This window comes from Trachypithecus francoisi, unplaced genomic scaffold, assembly GCF_009764315.1.
Source record: "Trachypithecus francoisi isolate TF-2019V2 unplaced genomic scaffold, Tfra_2.0 Lachesis_group0, whole genome shotgun sequence".
Classification (NCBI taxonomy): domain Eukaryota; kingdom Metazoa; phylum Chordata; class Mammalia; order Primates; family Cercopithecidae; genus Trachypithecus; species Trachypithecus francoisi.
Window position 1 is genome coordinate 163,516,548 of NW_022681453.1, and position 20,594 is coordinate 163,537,141.

At 38.0% G+C, this 20,594-nt stretch overlaps 1 protein-coding gene across 1 annotated transcript in view; it reads right to left on the minus strand.

The window, feature by feature from the left end:
- Positions 1-20,594, minus strand: part of COL6A6 (collagen type VI alpha 6 chain) — a 109,441-nt gene that overhangs the window by 63,270 nt on the left and 25,577 nt on the right. Inside the window, exons 10-19 of the mRNA XM_033202296.1 lie at positions 18,321-18,413; positions 16,674-16,727; positions 15,145-15,216; positions 15,035-15,061; positions 14,652-14,696; positions 14,505-14,558; positions 13,402-13,464; positions 9,404-9,469; positions 8,045-8,098; positions 1,125-1,160 (exon numbers count right to left, since the gene is read on the minus strand). Coding sequence (XP_033058187.1) covers positions 1,125-1,160; positions 8,045-8,098; positions 9,404-9,469; positions 13,402-13,464; positions 14,505-14,558; positions 14,652-14,696; positions 15,035-15,061; positions 15,145-15,216; positions 16,674-16,727; positions 18,321-18,413 — 564 coding nt within the window. The remainder of the gene's footprint in view (positions 1-1,124; positions 1,161-8,044; positions 8,099-9,403; positions 9,470-13,401; positions 13,465-14,504; positions 14,559-14,651; positions 14,697-15,034; positions 15,062-15,144; positions 15,217-16,673; positions 16,728-18,320; positions 18,414-20,594) is intronic.

The window sequence follows — 20,594 nt, forward strand, 5'->3', positions numbered from 1 at the left end:
GGTATGAAATTCTTTTTTTTTTTTTTTTTTTTTTTTTGAGATGGAGTCTGGCTCTGTCGCCCAGGCTGGAGTGCAGTGGCCGGATCTCAGCTCACTGCAAGCTCCACCTCCCGGGTTTAGGCCATTCTCCTGCCTCAGCCTCCCGAGTAGCTGGGATTACAGGCGCCCGCCACCTCGCCTGGCTAGTTTTTTGTATTTTTTTTTAGTAGAGACGGGGTTTCACTGTGTTAGCCAGGATGGTCTCGATCTCCTGACCTCGTGATCCGCCCGTCTCGGCCTCCCAAAGTGCTGGGATTACAGGCTTGAGCCACAGCGCCAAGCCTAAAAGTGTCTATTTTACATTATTCATAGTTTAGGTATAAAATTCTAAGTTAACAATTATTTTTCCACTGTACCTTCAGGATATTACTCTGTTATTTTCTGGCATGTATTATTGCTGAACAGAAGTTGCTGCAATCTAATTTTTCATTCTTTTCATGAGTAAAGCTATCTTTTCTCTCTGGTAATTTTTAAGATGCTTTTTATCTTTAACATTCTGGAGTCTCACCATGTTGCCATTAAGAGTGGATTATTTATCCATTGTATTTTTAATCTGAGGATGTGTGTTTTACAAAATTGTAAGTCACAACCACTCTTTCATAAATATTACAGCTTCATGAAACACATATAATGTATCATCAACATGCGCAATGAGAATGGGATATGGTTTTTGATTTAACTGACTTTTTGAACAAAATAGACTATCCAATTTGTACAAAAGTTTCATTGTATTATTTTGGCTTATATGGGTTTTTTATAATTGTAAGATTCCAAAGTTAAATGAAAACGTAAAAGAAGAGTCATCTACTAAGTTATTCAAGTTTGTACTTAAAATCCAAGCAAAGTTAAATTTAACAATAATTGTGCTAAATATATCTCTGGCCATTATTTTTTATGGTTTTTGACCAAAGTGCCCACATATTTAAAGAGTTAAAATATGAACTCTTAAAATCTTATCCTAAAATTTTTCCAGCATTCTATTCCATAACCAATATCATCAAAAGGGGAAGTTTAGAGACTTTATTCCAGCTCCTTGAGTGGATGCAATATTTGTCATTTGGAGTTAAGGGGAAAAATCGTTGTACCTGTGGGCCTGTATGTCCCCTTCTGCCATGAGCTGCCTAAAATAGAAGAAAAAGGTAGATATCTTTAATTCAGAAAGAATGCTTTTTTAATATATGATTTAAATTAATAATGGACACTTTAAGGCACCAGCTTACATAACAATTCCCGCAAAGTGCTTACAACATTCAATTTTCCACTGTACCATGAAAGCAAAACACTGCTAAATCTACATTTCTATCCTAGGGCAATAGAATATTTGTCTCTCTGAAATAACTGACAATAGAAATAATAGACAATTGAAATCTACAGATACTTATGAGAACAGACGGTGGTCAATAATTTGTTCTCTATTAAACTTTTACTAGAGCTGTTCACAAGCTGCAAATTGACTTATTTGAATTTTATTTCTTTTATTTTTCCTGAAGCACTACCAAAGAAGTCAGAAATCAGGGGTAAACTAGCCAAAAGGCAGGAGGCCAGAGGAAAAACTGGGATAATTGACTCCATGTACTTTATAATAAAGTTCAGACATAAAGATGGCCAAACTAATTTTATATTTAAAAAGCCAATGTTTACCTGAGAAAAATGAAAGAATTTTCTCAAACATTGAAAAGCTACTCAATCCAGTATATTAATATCCAATCAAAATGATGCTACATAATCAAGTGGGTTTTCCTGCCACTGTCATACGTAAGTGTAGGGTCTAGATATATTCTAGATCAATATTTCATAGACCTGGAAATCAAGAGACAATGGCATTTTGTTGTGTAACTTAGGATCATTGAGTAATGTTATAGTAAAAGTAAAACCCAGCATTTGCAAAATTCAATAAAATCAGACATTGCCTTGATTGAAATTTGAGATGTTCTCTGAGAGGCCAGTATTTCAAACTTGAAATTCTGCTAATCCTATTTCAGTCAAAATCTATTTGATATGGTTTGGCTGTGTCCCCACCCAAATCTCACCTTGAATTGTAGCTCCCATAATTCCCACATGTTGTGGGAGGGACCCAGTGGGAGATAAGTGAATCATGGGGGCGGTTTCCCTCATACTGTTCTCATGGTAGTGAATAAGTCTCATGAGATCTGATCATTGTATAAGGGGTTTCCCCTTACACTTGGCTCTCATTCTCTCTTGCCTGCCACCATGTAAGACATGCCTTTCACCTTTACCATGATTGTGCGGCCTCCCCAGCCACATGGAACTGTGACTCCATTTAACATCTTTTTATAAATTACCCAGTCTCAGGTATGTCTTTCACAGCAGCATGAAAATGGACCAATACACTATTGTTACATAAGAAACAGACTGTATTTCAGGGAAACGCTTAGAGGTCTTTATTTTTTACAAAACTGATGAATCATCTTGAGATGAAACCCTAAATCGTCTATCAGAGGGAGGAAAATAAGCTGTTTCCCTTCCTTCAGCACATGGGTTTGTCTGTTCTGATTCAATTCACTTCTCTTTTATTCAGAAAAATATCAGTAGATATTTCCATTTGACAAATAGCAATAGATATTTTCATTTGAAAAATATACTACCCACAAAACACACTAGATGGGAAATATGGGAGCATAAAGATCACACACACACACATACACACATTTCTGACCTCAGGGGACCCTCATTCTTTGGGTTTGGGAGGAGGAGATACATATTACAAATATTTACAAGGCAAAGTATTGCAAATGCCATAAAAAAGGGGAAAAGATAGAAACACAAGTTTTAAAGAAAACAATCATATCCAGTTGGTCAAATCAGGAAAAGCTTCCTGGAAGAAGAGATTTTTGAGATGGGTGTTTCAGAGGATGGGTAGCAGTCCTACAGGCAGAGAGTGTATCAGGTCTTTCCAGAAGAGGTACAGCATAAGCTATGAAGTAGACAGAAAAACAGGAAGCATATTTGGTAGCAGCAGGAGGCCATCTGTGTCAAAAGTGTGAGAAGAAAGGGAAGTAGCAGGGTTACTAGGCTGAAAGGTTCCTACAACATTTAGCAGAAGCCACTAGGGTTTTTTGAGTTGGAAAGGTACATGGTCAGACCCCAGCTGCAGGTGCATACATCTGATTGTGGCAAGAGGAACTGAATGGAACTTTATATTTGAGCAAAATAAAGAGTTTCCAGTATGTTTAAGGGAAGTGGAACAGACCTCCATGTTCAAAAATCTACCTCTGGCTTGCTGTCGCAATGTTTCAAACATCATCAATAAACATTTTTTTCCCCCTTGTGTCTTTAAGGTTTGATTTTGAAAGGGCTTGCTGAAAATAAATTATTGTGACACATATTTATTGAGTTCCTGTTCCCTTCTAGGAACTGGGCTGGGTGGTGGTGAACAAAATCTGACTCCTGACCCTAGTTAGTTTACAAGCCTAATGGATGGGAAAGACTTTAATCCGCTATTCACGCAAATAAAGAAAATATCTTCAGAAACGATCGTATAGCACCTTTGTTAATGGTTACTTGGGATTTAAGCTCCAAATGAAAGTCATGGGAGAGATACATTGGGTTGCTGTGAGAGACAGAAAACAAGGAAATATGGAAGATGATTTTGCAATTTTGCCTAAAAATTTCAAGTGTTTTATATGAGAAAGACAATTTTCCAAAATATCTTAATGGTTTACCCAAGAACTTGCAGATGTCTGATAACACATCTAGACAACCTGACATATCTTTAAATAGACTGTGAATGGGCACATCAGGAGAGAAAATCTCCCCAAAGGGACCTGAGAAGATGATGGGCAAGAACAGGGTACTCAGTCCTTCGTTCCCCAAAGCCTGGCTTCCTGGTTGTTTATAGGACCCAATTTCCTGGATATAAACCATCGGGATGGAGAATTATCAGGTAAAAAGCAGGACATTCTGAATGATAAAACATCACATTAATACTGAGTCTTAGTGGCAAGCATTTACAATGATGAACAATTGTCCAACACCACTTCAGGATGCCTCTAAACTAGTGCCAAGAGGGATGAAAAGGGCAAGTCACAACTAACAGCCCTCTAGACTAACTAGGAATGAAGGATATGCATTAATTTCAGGCTACAGTTGCTTCTCATTATCCTTGGAACAAGAATCTGTTTTAATTCTCAGGTTTGGCTCAGAAAGAGACGACCCCCACTTTCTTCCTCATCTTCCCCACAGAATTACCACATTCTAACCCAGATTCTTCCTTCTTGTCCCTCCTTCCTGCCTTTTCCCCCCAATTCACTATCGTCTGCTAGCATAGCACTGGTAACAGCTCATTAACTCTACAGGTCCATCCCCTCCTACAAAGTGATTCTCAACAGGAAGTGGGGGATTTAGCACCTCCCTTTCCCCAGAAAACACTTAGCAATATCTGGAGACATTTTTCATTGTTGCAGGTCAGGGGTGTTACTGGCAGCTAGTGGGCGGAGGCCAGGGATGATGTTAACATCATCATAACATGCATGATACATAACATGCATCTTCTACAATGCACAAGACAGCCCCCTACAGCAGAGAATTGTTTAACCCAAATGCCAATAGTGCTGAGGCTGAGAAACCATACTCTATAACATGATTCTAAGTTCCTTGACAGGAAACATGGTCTTAGTTAAGGTTGTAGTTGAGTTTATTTCTAGTATTTAGTAGTGTTGCTGGTAGATTGTAGGTGTTCAAATGAGTAACGGTCAGATTTGCTGTTTATTTCCCAGCATGCCACTCCTACCACTGGCCATCATCCAATCACTTACCAGCTTAGCAGAACATAAGTGCACTGATAAGTCCTCCATGCTCATTGTAACATTCATTTTAGAGTTCTGCAGTGAACATTAGATTTTTCTACTTTCTCAAAAAATGACTTTACTATTATGAGAATGATATATGCTGATTTAAAAAATATTTGAATACAGAGAATATAGAAAAAAAAATTTAAATCACCCAACTCCTCCATCTAGAAATATTATGTTAATCATGATTCCTGACATCTTCTATACTCATTCATAGATAAAATTCTAAATAGTGTTTCATTAAAGAGAGACATTCAACTATTTTAAAATTAAAGTATTACATCTAATTTTACTTGAACAGAAGAAAAAACAAAGAATAGAAATGTCAGGTGTTAACATATCTTACATCTCTACTGTCTCCCCTCCATTGCTCCTCAAGCACTGCCAACTTGCTTTCTTCACTTTATATTGTCTGTGCGTCAAATTTTAAGAGCAATAATGTTATTTTCACTTCTTTGAGACTCTGAAGAACTATTTGGCGTAATTCAAATTTTTCCTTGAATAATTCCTCTTCTAATGAGGCTTTATCTGCCCTTTGCCCATAGTTTTCTTTTTCTTGCAGCTTTATGTTCTGATTAATCATCTAATTAATAAAGATTATTAATGTTCCTGACCATTCATCATCTTTGAATAGGACCACTTGTTTATTGAAGAAATTATGGGGGCCGGGCGCGGTGGCTCAAGCCTGTAATCCCAGCACTTTGGGAGGCCGAGACGGCGGATCACGAGGTCAGGAGATCGAGACCATCCTGGCTAACACGGTGAAACCCCGTCTCTACTAAAAATACAAAAAACTAGCCGGGCGAGGTGGCGGGCGCCTGTAGTCCCAGCTACTCCGAGGCTGAGGCAGGAGAATGGCGTAAAACCCGGGAGGCGGAGCTTGCAGTGAGCTGAGATCCGGCCACTGCACTCCAGCCCGGGCGAAAGAGCAAGACTCCGTCTCAAAAAAAAAAAAAAAAAAAAAAAAATCTACCATGTCCCTGGATTTTGTTCACCAGTTTCTTCAGGACTACGGCAGTCAGTTTTGAAGAAATCTCATCCCTGCATGAGGTCACACTTGATGTGTGCGCTTTCTAAATCCTCACTCATTAGGGTTGAGATTTAAAAACAGTTGGCCGGTATTTATCATTATTTGCAGCTTGAAGCTGTGGTTATTCTTTGTTTCACCATTTTTAATTTCTTTTGTTGTTTTTGGTGAGATGCACATAAGAGGAATAGTGTGAAAACATCTTTATTCTGCCATTTCAATTGGGAGTCCCACTTTTACTCCTGAATGACATGTCTGAATCTATAACCCAAGATGAGGGTCATATTTCATGGGAGTGGTGTGGTTTAAATAATACATAGCAATATTGCATTAGCCCCTGGAGGCTATAAAACAGTGAAAGTACATCCTTACATGCCAAGATTTCCTGGATGATATTCTTTAAGTTGAAAATATTTTCCAGGGGTATATAAGCTGACTACACCCTTTCAGAAAGTGAAATGAATAGCAAATGCATTTCTTTATATGCATTGAAACTGCATTAGTAAAGCACTTTTCCAGCAATCAAATTCTGCATATTTTAAACGTAATCTCTTTTCTTTTCATTTTCTCTGCCTTGCAAAGAACGTGGGTATGCTCCAAGATAAACACATATTTTTTGATGGAGTATAATACCTGGTTCTATAAACTTCTGCTCAGAAAAGACAATATATAATAAATGCAATATACTAAAGTAGTTTCTACTTGTGCTTAATTTTAAAACATTTCGTATTTGGGAGGGGGTGGGGGAAATTGAAGGCTGGATAACTACATAAAGAATGGAAAGAAAACCTAGCAAAATGAAACGAGAAAGCCTAATTTAGAAGTTGATGTAGGCATCTAAGTATATTTTATTAAAGCTATCTCTTCTTATTGAATATTTTCTTTCATCATCTCTGTGCTTTTCTGCACACAGAAATTTTTTAAAGTACTTAATGAAAAAAATGACAAAACAAATAAAAAACAAAACAAAACTGCACCCCCAACAAGCAAGTGACCGAATTTCAGTCTCAGATATGCCTATACCAGGACTGATTTCTTTTCTTTCTCCTGACTTTTTTTTTCTTTTTTCTTTTTATTTTTATTTTACTTTAAGTTCTGGGATGCAAGTGCAGAATGTGTAGGGTACATAAGTGTATGTGTGCCATGTTTGCTGCACCTATCAACTGTTCATCTAGGTTTTATGCCCTGTAAGCATTAGCTATTTATCCTAATAACTCCCCTGGCCCCCCTAACCCCCAAGTGGCCCGGGTGCATGTTGTTCCCCTCCCTGTGTCCATGTGTTCTCAGTGTTCAACTCCCACTTATGGTGAGAACATGCAGTGTTTGGTTTTCTGTTCCTGTGTTAGTTTCCTGAGGATGATGGCTCCAGCTTCATCCATGTACCTGCAAAGGACATGATGTCATTCCTTTTTATGGCTGCAGAGTATTCCATGGTGTATATGTACCACATTTTCTTTATCCAGTCTATCATTGATGGGCATTTGGGTTGGTTCCATGTCTTTGCTATTATAAATAGTGCTGCAATAAACATATGTGTGCATGTGTTTTTATAGTAGAATGATTTATATTCCTTTTGGTATAGCCTAGTAATGGGATTGCTGGGTAAAATGGTATTTCTGGTTCTAGATCCTTGAGGAATTGTCATACTGTCTTCCACAATGGTTGAGCTAATTTACATTCCCACCAACAGTGGGAAATGTAAAAAAAGTAGGCTTGCTTGTAAAACAGCAAGCCTATTTCTCCACATCCTCACCAGCATCTATTGTTTCTTGACTTTTTAATTATCTCCATTCTTTTCTTAATAGTCATATAGTTTGGCAGAAAAAGAGTAGAATAATTTGGATTTAAAATGCTATCACAGGTGATCTCAACCTAGCTAGTAGGCCACACTTTGACCGCTTTTCCCCTAGTTGGAGGCTTTTTTGGTTTTCTTTGCCCAGCTCTCTCTCCTGACTGGTGAACTCTTCTGTAGTCAGCACTTTCCTACCTCAGCTTCCAGGGCTTTCCCAAGTCCTTTGCCAGCCCTAGTCCGCGAGATGCCCTAAGTTAGATTCCTCAAGAGAGTGAGCTCCAGCAGAACCAGCCCGCCCACTCCCCCAAGTCAGCCATTTTCACCACAAAATAAGCCACCAGTACAGTGAGTTTCCTTGTCTAGAAGGGCTCTTACTGTCCTTCTTCTGGAGCCTGGTGTCCCGGGGGGGCCTGGCCAGCCTCTTCTACCCTGTCAAAGGAACAGATAGATGTGTGATGGTAATTATACAGCATTGACAGAGTTCATCTTTAACACCAATTTTTACTCCAGGGAGGACAGATAGGTTTACACACCAATGAGAAAGTTACCTTTCCTTTGGAAAATGGCATGAACTCTACTGAAAATAAGTCACATTTCCATGTGAGTCATGAGGAATTGCAGGAAAAAAATGCTATATGACATGGCTTCATCTGTTCATCATTCATCACTACTGTCTAAGTTGTATTTGGGTTACATGTCTCAGATAATTCGAACTATCCCTACTACGTTGCCACGGTGTGGATAACTTAAGCATACTATGTGTCAGGTACAGCTACTATTGGTTTGAATTTCTACTTTTGAATCGCTTGATCTGTTTGGCTAATCAAATGGATTATTATCTTACTGTAAATAAAGTCTCATAATACAAAGACTTGTACGATCACTAGAGAGGATCACTAGACACAAAAGTATGCAATAATTTGAGTCTCCTATGAGACTTACATTTACCACTTACTAATAATGGCAGATAATATTTACTGAAGGTTATAATGTCATTAAATTAAATATCATTAATTCCCATCATGACCTTCTAAAGTAGGCTATTCACCCTATTTTGCAGATGAGAAAATTGGGGTTTACAGAAAGTAGCCCAAGGCCCAGAGCTGGTAAGTGATGGAGCATGAGATAGAACCTAGGGCTGTCTCCACAGTTCTTTCCACTATATTATACTTCTTCCATAGGTACAGTCAAGGGAACGTTATCCAAAAAAATCCAGTGACACACATTTTTTAGATAACTATTTTTAAATACTGAAAACAGGTTTTGATGAACACATTGTGACATATGAGATTAATCCCAAGAACTTTTCTTGATTGTGTGGACCACATCTATCTACCAGATCTTGTTCTTTTTATCATGTACTACTAATATGTGTTTTTAGGGTATGTTACCTCCAGATACTGGAAAGGCCAACAATTCTTTTGCTAGCACAGTTCTTTCTATCAGCTAACCCTACATTTTAAGTTAGAGTTCCAATGTTGATATTCATGAATGAAGACCTCGAGGATATGTCTTGGTGAATCAAGTCACCCCAAATTTAGAGGAGGAAGACAAGAATGTTTCTCAAATCCCATAGTACATAGGCAGAAGATCATTTTGCTCCTAATAATAGTTTTTCTGTACCAAGTATATCCACTTTGATTACAATTTTTTTGTTAAGCATTTCATATTCTACCACTAAGAACTTGAGCCCCACAGTTGTTGCATCATCATTTTACAAGCCCACATAATTACTTCTCTTCCACGTTCTCCTTTCAAGCCTGTGGGTCCTTCTATGTTATTATCAACTCCAGGAGCCCCCTAAAAATAGAAAATAAAGAGAAAAATTAATATATTTGAACATTTCTTCTTAAAAATATAACTTATGTATAACATTTAGCTATCTCTCGAGAAGTTGACAAGTCTAAGCCATTTGAAAGCAGAAATAGGTTAAAATTACAGATGGCTTACAAGTATTTTCTTTTCCTCCTGTGATGTTATCAGAGACAGAATGGAGACCTAAAGTGCGTGTCGGGGGAGAAAGAGCTCTCCATAGAAGGCACAGCCAAAGGCAAGCCAGGGTGATGTGACTCATGTGCATGGCAACTCTTAACCTGGGTCTGAAGGAACCCCCTCTTGTTACTGTCACTCCTTCTCTTAACTTTTCCTCTTTTTTCTTGGAGGCTAGGCAAAGTTACATTTGAGAGTTGGTAAGTTGGTAGATTTTATTCTACCATACCCTTGGGAAAAGACAAACATTTGTAATGGGTTCCACCCTGATAATGTAATAAGCACGCTGAGTGACACTGAGAATTCTACCTGCCACCGGCTCCCTCTTTCTCTTCCTGGACACCTGGGCACTCCCATATGCTACCCCCATATGTTCACTCCTACTTTTCCGGTTTTCAAAAAATCCTGAAATGTGGATTTTTTCCCACTATTCATGCAAATATTTCCCGGGAACTCACTGAAAACAAGCATACATTGTGGGATATTCTCTTTAGCAGGCCAAACCAAAGTCTTTCTTGCTTGAGTCATATAAACCACAAACAGAGCTATGTCTCCATTCTGCTGAGAAAATCAATTGATCTGGTCAATTCAGTCAATCCTCCAATAAACTGAGAGAGGACAACAATTATCCAGTCCTGCTGAGTGCCAGCTGTGGGGCTGCCGGGCTGATAGCAGCTCAGATTTCCTTCATCAATCAACAAGTAATTTGTTGTCACCAGCAGGAACATATCATTGTTCCAGATGCTTAGTAAGCTTTTTAAACAAGTGGTTTTGTACTTACAGAGCTTATAAGTTAATAGGGTAAAAAAGAAGGGTTTGGAATTTACTTTATAACACTGATATTACTAAAATGTAGGTGAAAAATTGCTTCTTTCCTCCACCTACCAAAGCCAAATATCATTTTCTGCATCTTCTTTTTCTCCCTTAAGTTTAAATATTTGTCTCTTAAATATGTTTTCAAAAATCTGCGCCATTTGCATGGATTCTCCAAGCAGGGTATACCTCAATTACAATATCAGAAAATTGTATTTTGGTGGAAAAAGCAAGGAAGGAAAAGGGAGGTCATGTAAAGTCCAGAATTTTATTCCACTGGACATAAAAGCCCCTTATTGTAGTTCAATTCTAAACTACTTGAAGAGGTAACATATAAAGAATCATATACCAGCACATTTTACAGAACAGAACAACCCAAATTGCATATAGACAGTTGGTCAATGTGAATATGAACCGATTTAGTCTTTCTACATGTATACAACTGGGCAAAAAAGCATTATCTTCCACAATTTTACAATTAAACACGGGCTTATAACAATGTGTTGTCAAAATGATTTAGCTGTTTACCCCCAATATTTCTTAAGATTGAAAAAACACTCCCAGTGTGGGAAATTCCAAACAGCTCGTCAAGATGGGACATTCTGAACAACCAAATGTGCTTCCATGTGATCATAAAGCCTATCTAAATAAGCTTAGGGTTTCAAAAATTTGTGCCATTTGCATGTTTTCCTAAGAATAAACTGATCATGTTCTATTTATTTATCTGAAATTTTTCCTCGAATAGCAACACACTGAAGCCACATGTAAGTAAGCATAGAGTTGTTTTACAGTTGGAAGTCACAGAACATTTCTTTTAAAATAAAAGGTCTTTATGTTATTCAGAGTCTTTTAAATATTCTACATAATCACACTATCTTTAGCAGACAATTTAGGAGAAATTCTGATCAAAATCAGTGGAAGTTATATAGCCATACCCCAAATGAATTTTTGGTCATCATAGATGGATGACTAAAATGTCTTTGTATTTGAACCAATATTTCTAAGTTATGCTTATACGTAGTTCTTTGGTTCTAAATTAGATTCTTTGAAGTTTGAAAATTCTCAGGACACTGTTATCAGAAGTTGTCACTTAGTCAACAGTGTTTTCTTCATGCGTGAATTCCTCTGTTTTTAAATACAGTTGTCTAACATTTACATGTTCATATATATTGCATCGAATTCCTTCTTTGGTCAACCCATTGTATACAAGAGGATATATTAAATAAAAAAAAAAATTTCATGAGATTCCCAGGTGTCCCAAATCCTTATCATCACTTGGTACTGTTTTTTTTATAAATTGTAACCATTCTGATGAGTGTGTAGTACACTGTTCTCATACATTGCTAGTGGGAGTATAAGTGAGTACAAACTTTTGAAAACCATTTGACTGTAAAGACAATCTGAGTATGGCCATACACATTATAATCCAGAAATTCTACTCTTAAAATATAGACCCAATATAAATATGTACAAAAGTGCATCAAAAGACATATATAAGAATATGCATAGCAGCACTATTTATAAAAGCAAAACCTGGGAACAACCCACATATCATTAGTATAAGTAATAAATCATGGCATATTCACACAATGAAATACTATGCAATGCAGCCATGAGATTGAATGAACTATTGTTATACACAACATCAATTCATCTCACAAGCACAAAGCAAAAGAAGTCAGAAAAAAAAGAGCAGACACTTATATGATTCCATTTATATCAAGTTCTAGAACACATAAAACTGATTGATAGTGATAGGATAGTGATTACCTTGGGGAAGGGGAGTAGTGGCTGCAGTGGGCATGAGGGGGCTTCTGCGATGCTGGTAATGTTCTATTTCTTTACCTGGTGGTGACTACACAGGTGTATTCACATTCATTATTCACATTCATTAAGCCATATATTTATAATTCAGGGACTTTTCTGATGTATGTTACAGTTCAATAAACATTTAAAAACAAAGCTAAGTCTTAATTCATTAAGGTTTTGGAGACTTACTTAAGTGTGGGTATGGTGATGAAAATCCTATAGTACTGATGTTCTATTGGACTTGGCATATTCCCTATATGTTGGCTTGTGTCCTTTTTTTTTCTTTAACGTGGGTCATGCCTACTCAACTGGGTTGTGCCCCTGCGAGAGCAGTGTCTTTATTTCATAAGTTTTGCCTACTCAGCTTGGGTTACAGGAAATGAGGCTGATATTTTTGATTGAAAAAACTCTTGGAGAACTGATAGTGGTTTGGCTGTGTCTCCTCCCAAATCTCATCTTGAATTGTAGTAATCCCCACAGGTCAAGGGTGGCACCAGGTGGAAATAATTGAATCATGGGGGTGGTTTCCCCCATACTGTTCCTGTGGTAGTAAGTCTCACGAGATCTGATGGTTTTATAAATGGAAGTTCCCCTGCACAAGCTCTCTTGCTGCCTCCATATAAGACGTCCCTTTGCTCTTTCTTCATGATTGTGAGGGCCCCCCAGCCATGTGGAACTATGAGTCAGTTAAACCTCCTACCTTTATACATTACCCAGACTTGGGTATGTCTTTATTAGCAATATGAGAACAGACTAACACAAGAATAGAAAGAAAAGAGATGGCTTTGTTTCTCTCATTCTGTATTTTGAGGTGCTTGGAAGATAACAAAGTGGACCAGAATTTCTTCATTGTTTTGAAGCACAAGAACAATTCTGAGTATGTATTTATAAAACTGCATTTGCAAAAGACACGCAAGGGGGCTTTTCACTGCTCACACTCATTCAGTATACGAAGAGGATCTAGCACAGGTACCTGAATTTAAAATTTTACAATCACGCCTGTGGTGTTTTAAACTCAGGGTTACTATTGTAGTACCCTGAAATCGAGACTCCCTATCAGAAGTACTGATGGGAATCAAGCCCTCACTCCAGTTCGCAGCCCATGCAGCCCAGGCACTTACGGGGTCCCCTCGCAGGCCCTTTGCTCCATGGTCACCAGGAATCCCTCTCTTCCCTGGGCTTCCCTAAAGTTAATACAAATCAGAAGAAGAACAAGACAAGAAGTTTTAATAAAACTAATAAAAACCCAGAGCTTTTCTTCTCCCTTGTGTGAATAATTGAACATTTTTCTATCAAGGCTATTTTTAAGTTGGAAAGATGAACAACCAAAAAAATTAGTTTCAAGCACCATATAATTTAATAGTGAACTCAATTATTTGCCACAGTGGTGAAGTCTGTGTTCCAGACATATTTGTCATCTTGTTGTTTTTTACAAATATTCTATGAACCAGGTATTCCTTATTATCTTTCTTTTATAAGGCAACTGAGATTCAGAAAGAATATGCACTTTGCCCAAGACGGTTGTTTCTGACTCAATTGTTCACACTCTAAAGACAAAGTAGAGGATGAAAATATGGCTGCTGTTGGTATTCATTCTAGGTGGGAATGAGTGACATTCACTCTTCAATGTGCTGCCTGGCACCACTGACCCTTGTCAACACCCACTTCTATTCTTACCATGGTAGCTGCTTGTCATTGATGGCCCTAGTTCTTTACCTCTCCCCATTCCTGTGTCCTTTGCCATGTAACTCTACAGTGACTTCCAACTTTGGTGGGCAAGATTCCCTTCCTCTGAGTTTGGCAATATGCGTTGATTTGGCCAACAGAGAGAGATGCAAGTGTGGAGAGAGTTCTGAGCCTAGGTCTGAAGAAGGCCTGAGAGTTCTAGTGTTTCCACTTGCTTTCTTGTGCTTTTGCTATGGGCATAAAAAGGTCATGGCTAGCATGGTTAGGCTAGCTCCTGGTCCCAGGATGGTAAGTGACATATGGAGTAAAGGTCCCGGCCACCTTACAGACATGAGCCATGTCCAGCCTCAATCAGTTGAACCCCTCAGAAACATAAGAAATAAATGTTCATCGTTGTATGCGATTGACGTTTTATGAATGTCACAAAACAGTTTTGTAGCAATAGTTGACTGATACACCCAGGGTAGTTATTCTACTCTGTTAATCACACCCTTAATCCCCAGTACAATTTTTATGTTCTTCCTTTTTAAATCCCTACCTGGGATCCCTCATCACCCTTTTCTCCTTTTCTTCCAGGAAGACCATAATCACCCTAAAAAACAAGAAGGGAAAGCTATTAATAGAATTCTCATTTTCATAACGGTAAATAGCTCAGAAGGGTCTCTATGGTACAAGAAGGCTCTACCTGTTCTCCATTTAGTCCGTCAATTCCACTTTCCCCAGCTTCTCCCTGAAAAGACAGATATGATTAGAACAGAGTACATCACATGCATGTGGAAAGAAGTCAGATGCCAAACAAAAACTCTATCTTTGTGTTTCACACACAGCCTCTTTGTTAGGCTGGGCCTAGGTAATATTAAAGGTTACTCAGTAATAGAAACTATCAACAAATAATATATATTGCCTGCACTGAAAGAGAGGAAGAAACAAAATGAAATGGCTGGCAATAAAAAAGGAAAGTCAATGACAACTTTATTTGTATAACTTACTGATCAATTTAATCTCAAAAATAAAAGTATTTCTAGATAACATATAGGTAGGTAAATGGATGTGCCTGGTATACCATACCTCCTGTCCGTTTAGTCCCCTGTTTCCCTGAAAATAAAAGGACAGTAATAGTTAGTGTAGGAAAATGGAATTAATGTTGAGAAAACTCCATACTCTAATGCAATCCTTACCTTAGGACCTTTGGTGCCATAGCATCCCTTAGTACCTTGCTCTCCCACTGGTCCAGGAGCTCCTCTTTCTCCCTGAGAAAGGGCACATATCCAAATGAGCTTTTTCTGTTGTAATCTGGGATCTGTCTTGAAAACTTGCCAAGTTTTTTGTTACCAAAAAAAGTGTGAATGCTCATGGTTCACAATCCAGAGTTCTTGCTTATAAAAACTAAGAGTGGAAATAAATCAGAGATACCCTGATGACAGATAGCCATTTGCTTTGGATCCCACTTGCATATTGCCTCTGTGAGGCTTCTCTCTCACCAAGTGGTCACCAAGTTACATCCTTCCAACCTTCTTAACATATCTAGTCATACTGTCCCAAGCACAAATTAAGACCTGTCTTGCACCTATGACTGCAAGACTTACCTATAACCTTCACCTTATCATCATCTGTAATGTTGCTTGGGCATGCTTTCCAAACACTCCCACAATTTTGACCCCTGTGCTTCCCACCATTCAGTGACTGCCCATCAACTAGAAGACTCAATCCAAATCTTCAGCAGGGGATTCAAGACTCATAATAACCTGAGTTTTACCTTCCACATATATTTTCCTCCTGCACTGTCCCGGGTTCCATCCATGTTGACCATGTGCCATCTTATGAACATGATCTTCTCTGACTCAGACACATGCCCTTGAACACACTGTTCCCCCAAACTTTGCCTGTAGAAATTCCTACTCATCCTTCAAATGTCTGCCCAAGTACTTCTCCTTGTTTGCAGCCTTCCCCTCTCAAGCCTCAACTTTAGCCAAGGCTGTTAGGTAACTGAGTTGTTCTGCCACACTCCTTTGCATGTCTCTATACTTCTAGTCTAGCCCTTGTGTATAACAATCAGAATCACTGTTGTCTCATTTGCATTTCTACTAGTTTGAAAGTTTCCTGGAGGTAGAAACCATATTTTTCCTTTTATTTATTTTTCTTATTTCTGAAGCCTACAAATATATGTTAAGTATTTGATCATGTGCCAGGCACACATATACATAACATATATTTGTTGAATGAACCAGTGAATGAATGAGTATGTTAAAGTGTGAGGTCTTTGATAAATAATGTAGTAAATGGTAAGATATTTAATATATAATTGGTAAACAAATGTTTGGATGGATTGATGGGAGAATGGAAGGATGAGTGAATGCAAGAAAGAGTGAGGTCCTTGATACGCAATGTGGTGAGTTGGTTTCCTTTGCAGAATGCTCCAGAATGGGGGATATAGCAGTGATTCAACTCCCCTAGTGAAGAAGGTAACTTCTGCATTGAATTCATTGTGCAATGTTGGTGGGTAGTCAAAGAAGAGACAATAGGTCAATAAGCCACTAATGACCACCAGAAGCAAAGCACAATGAGAACACAAGAAGATCTCAGATTCTGTACACGATTCCTTAGAATCTCACCTTTCTTGCTTCCCCAATTCAGAATTGACTCAAGGAAGTTCATATTGTAGATGTGTTTTTAGGGATAAATGGAGGTAAAAAGAGCCTTGACTTACAGCGATTCCCTCCTCTCCCAGATAGCCTTCACTGCCTTTAAAACCTGGAGGTCCCTGGAAATAAGAAAAGGAAGAAAACATTTGCATCTATGAACCAAAAATCAGAGGTAACCAACCCAAATTCAACTTTACAGTTTTACTTCATGTGGAATAGTAAGGGTTTGGGGAGCGGGCGGGGCGGGGGGGGGGGGGGGGGGCGGGGGAAGTCCCTGCTTCCCAGTGTAGGTTACATTTACACACATAAAAAGATATGGAATTTTGAAACAAGTATCCAGTTAACCCAAGAGGGTGTGTGAGTGTGTGACAATCATAATATTGTAACTCTGGGTTTATATATTGTTCCAGAGCTTCTTTCTAAACAAACATTCAAGTCAACACAGCTATATTTGCCACTGGTAAATTAGAATTATTCTCCCTTTATTAAAAAATCTTTTAGGATTTATGCTACACATAGAAAAATAGACCACACACCTTTCTTTCCATTCTTTCTGAGACTTGTTTTTAAAAAAATCTATCACTCTCTTTACATGAAGCTGAAACATTCAGGAAATAATTAGTCCAAAAACTTTCAGAGACATATTCAGACACATAGCCCTGGTGATTTGGGAGTTATAGTGCTATCTATAAATTACTCAAAAATCAAACACATGTAAACAAACTGTATTGAAATCATTATAACATATCCATAGTGTTTATATGTATTTAAACATTTCTTAAAGTTCAAAATAATATTTTTACACAAGGGTACATATACTTTTTCTGGTTATGAAATATATGAATCATCATTGTTGGTTTCTGTTTTTAAATAATGAGCCTGTTTTTGTTTATGTATCTGTGATAACATTTTGACCTGACTTAAGCTGAATGAGACATCTTAACATCTTCTGCTATAAGAGAGTGATCTGATCTAGCCTGGTTTTCAGCAGAGTACACAAAGTATCTCCTGCTTGATTTTAATAACTCTGCCATCATTAGAAATGAATGCTGAAATGGGTTATTCACATGGAGGAGGCTTTCATTATTCAACATGAGGGATTACAGCTGATTTTTCTGCATCATTGTCGTCAGTACTAGAATACTGGATAATCAAGGATCTTGACAGTTGTTTCTCCTGAGTCTTCCACAAAAACTTTTTTAAAAGACTCCAATTTAGAATGCCAAGGAAAATCCATGACTTACTTAACATATAAAAAGAGGAGTATAATAAACTCTTATATAAGAGACTCCCCGGGCGCGGTGGCTCAAGCCTGTAATCCCAGCACTTTGGGAGGCCGAGATGGGCGGATCACGAGGTCAGGAGATCGAGACCATCCCGGCTAATACGGTGAAACACCGTCTCTACTAAAAAACACGAAAAACTAGCCGGGCGACGAGGCGGGCGCCTGTAGTCCCGGCTCTCGGGAGGGAGGCTGAGACAGGAGAATGGCGTGAACCCGGGAGGCGGAGCTTGCAGTGAGCTGAGATCCGGCCACTGCACTCCAGCCTGGGCGGCAGAGCAAGACTCCGTCTCAAAAAAAAAAAAAAGAAAAAAAGAAAAAAAAAGAGGCTCTATTTAGAAGTTAAAAATCACCCCTTATTTCTACTTAAACCCATGTCTGAAGGACATTCTACAACTCAAAGTAACCCATAAATCTGAACTAAAATCACCCTTTTCCCTGGTGGTCCAGGATCTCCCATTGAGCCATCTCCTCCAATGCACTTGCAGAACAAACAGCAGCATGTCCTTTCAGCAACGTTGACCTTGGGAGAGGGTAAGAAATACATTACATTTGGTGATATTGCTTCCCAAATCTCGTATGCAAGTTCAACCATGCGATCCAGACTTCAACCACAGTTTCAGCAGCCTGGTCACCATTCAAATGACTGTCCTTTAGAAAGAATGCATGAAACAGTGTCTTTTTTTTTTGCTTCCATCTTTCCTTCTATCATCTGCACTCTCCACCATTTGAGGTATTCCAAATCAACTCAAAAATGTTTCTGTGTTTCAAATTGGTATCAGTTTAGCTGTGGCAAACTGACTGCATGCCAACTGATGTGGTTGTCTGTCCCTGCCCTATCTCACCCTAGCACTGACCATGATATTGTTAATTTCCCTATATAATTCTGCCCCAAATATCTTGTTCAATAAAATGAATGTATGCTATTTTCCTCATCTTGTGAAATCTTGGTATGCTAGACAATTTAGACAGTGCCCAGTGTAACATTTCTTGGAACTACGTCCAATGGTAAACTTGTCCAAAACAATTTTGATAGGATTTCCAAAACACAAATTACATGTGCAACATTTTGGAAGCACTTGCTGTAGGGGATGGGGGCACAGGAGAATATTCCTCTTTATACTCGGGTCAAAAAATCCATCTTATGTTTTTTAAAACATGAATAAATGTCATCCTGGACTTACCTAGTCATCCCCTGAATAGATGACATATGGCTTTACGTTTTTACAATTAACTCACCAGATTTACTTTCAGAAAAATTCTATTTTCAAATAAATGTTATACTTCACTTAATGGGGTAGAACCAATCTTTGTATTGTGAAGTTTCCCAATAAATCTCTAGTGAAATGAAAAATGAAAATCTTTTGTTATATAGCCATTTAGCAATTTTCTCCCTTTGATTGTTTCCTACTATATAACGTTTCTTTTCTGACGTTATGAAATTCTTTTTCCTGACAATTTCAGAAAAAGCAATCAAACTGGAAATGTGTGAAAGCAAACAATAACAAAATGGATACTATGAATTTATATTAGATAACATCAATTTTCTTTGGATCACCAAAATTCTACAGCATCAAATCTATTACTATTAAAACTGACCTATGATTAAGTTTTTCTTGTAGAGTGTTCCATTTATATGATATACAAAAACTGACAGGTTTGTTTGAAGAATAATTTTCTTCCTCTATGAATTATCAAAGAGATTTCACAGAGTAGTCGACAGGAAAAAAAAATACATTTTGTAAAACACTGTCTTCTCATGTAGAAAGGAATTCCAACAAAACTTTTATATTCTTTATGTAATTATTTTTACATAATTACAACACTGAACAAGTTGCTTAAATACCTATGTGTATATAAATTTTATAGGTGGAAAATAGCAGGAGCTAGCACTTCCTTGGAAAGTGTTCTCATATATCGATTAAAGATTCTGTAAGTTATAAGCAAATTACAAAATTACTAGCAATTCATTAAAGTAAAAGTAGAGCCACACAGAGCTTGCTGACGCTTTACCACTCGAGTTTGAATTCTTGTATGTTTTTGAAAGAAATACGATTGAGATGCATGTTATAGAGGCATCAGGTTTAAAAATAGAACATAAGGTGAGGTCAGGAGTTTGAGATCAGCCTGGCCAACATGGCAAAACTCCGTTTCTATTAAATATACAAAAATGAGCCAGGCATGGTGGCAGGCGCTGGTAATCCCAGCTACTCGGAAGAATTGCTTGAACCTGGGAGGCAGAGATGCAGTGAGCTGAGATCATACCACTGCACTTCATCCTGGGCGATAGAGCGAGACTATCTCAAACAAACAAACAGAATATAAGGTAGAAATCTCAAGGAGTCACAACCCTTAATCTTTCAATTGCTCATAAAGTACATGTGAGGTTTACTGTCACTAGGCTTTTCCTCCAGCTTTAGAGCAGATTACGCTTTCTCTAGTTGAACTCCAAATGTAATTTGCTTTCATTTACAGGTCTTGTCCCAGGAAAAATACACATCTTAAATACTAGAATTACACTCAGTGCGGAAAGCTGTTATGCCTAGGATCTGCAAGGGGTGTGAAAACTGGCTGGTGGAGGTAACAGCCGATTCATGCTCGCATCTCAGATTCTTTTTGTCACTTACGTTCTTTGGCTATAATTTGGACATGATTGTGGGTACTATTTAAATTTTCTTCTTTTTCCCTGTTTCCTCCTCTTCCT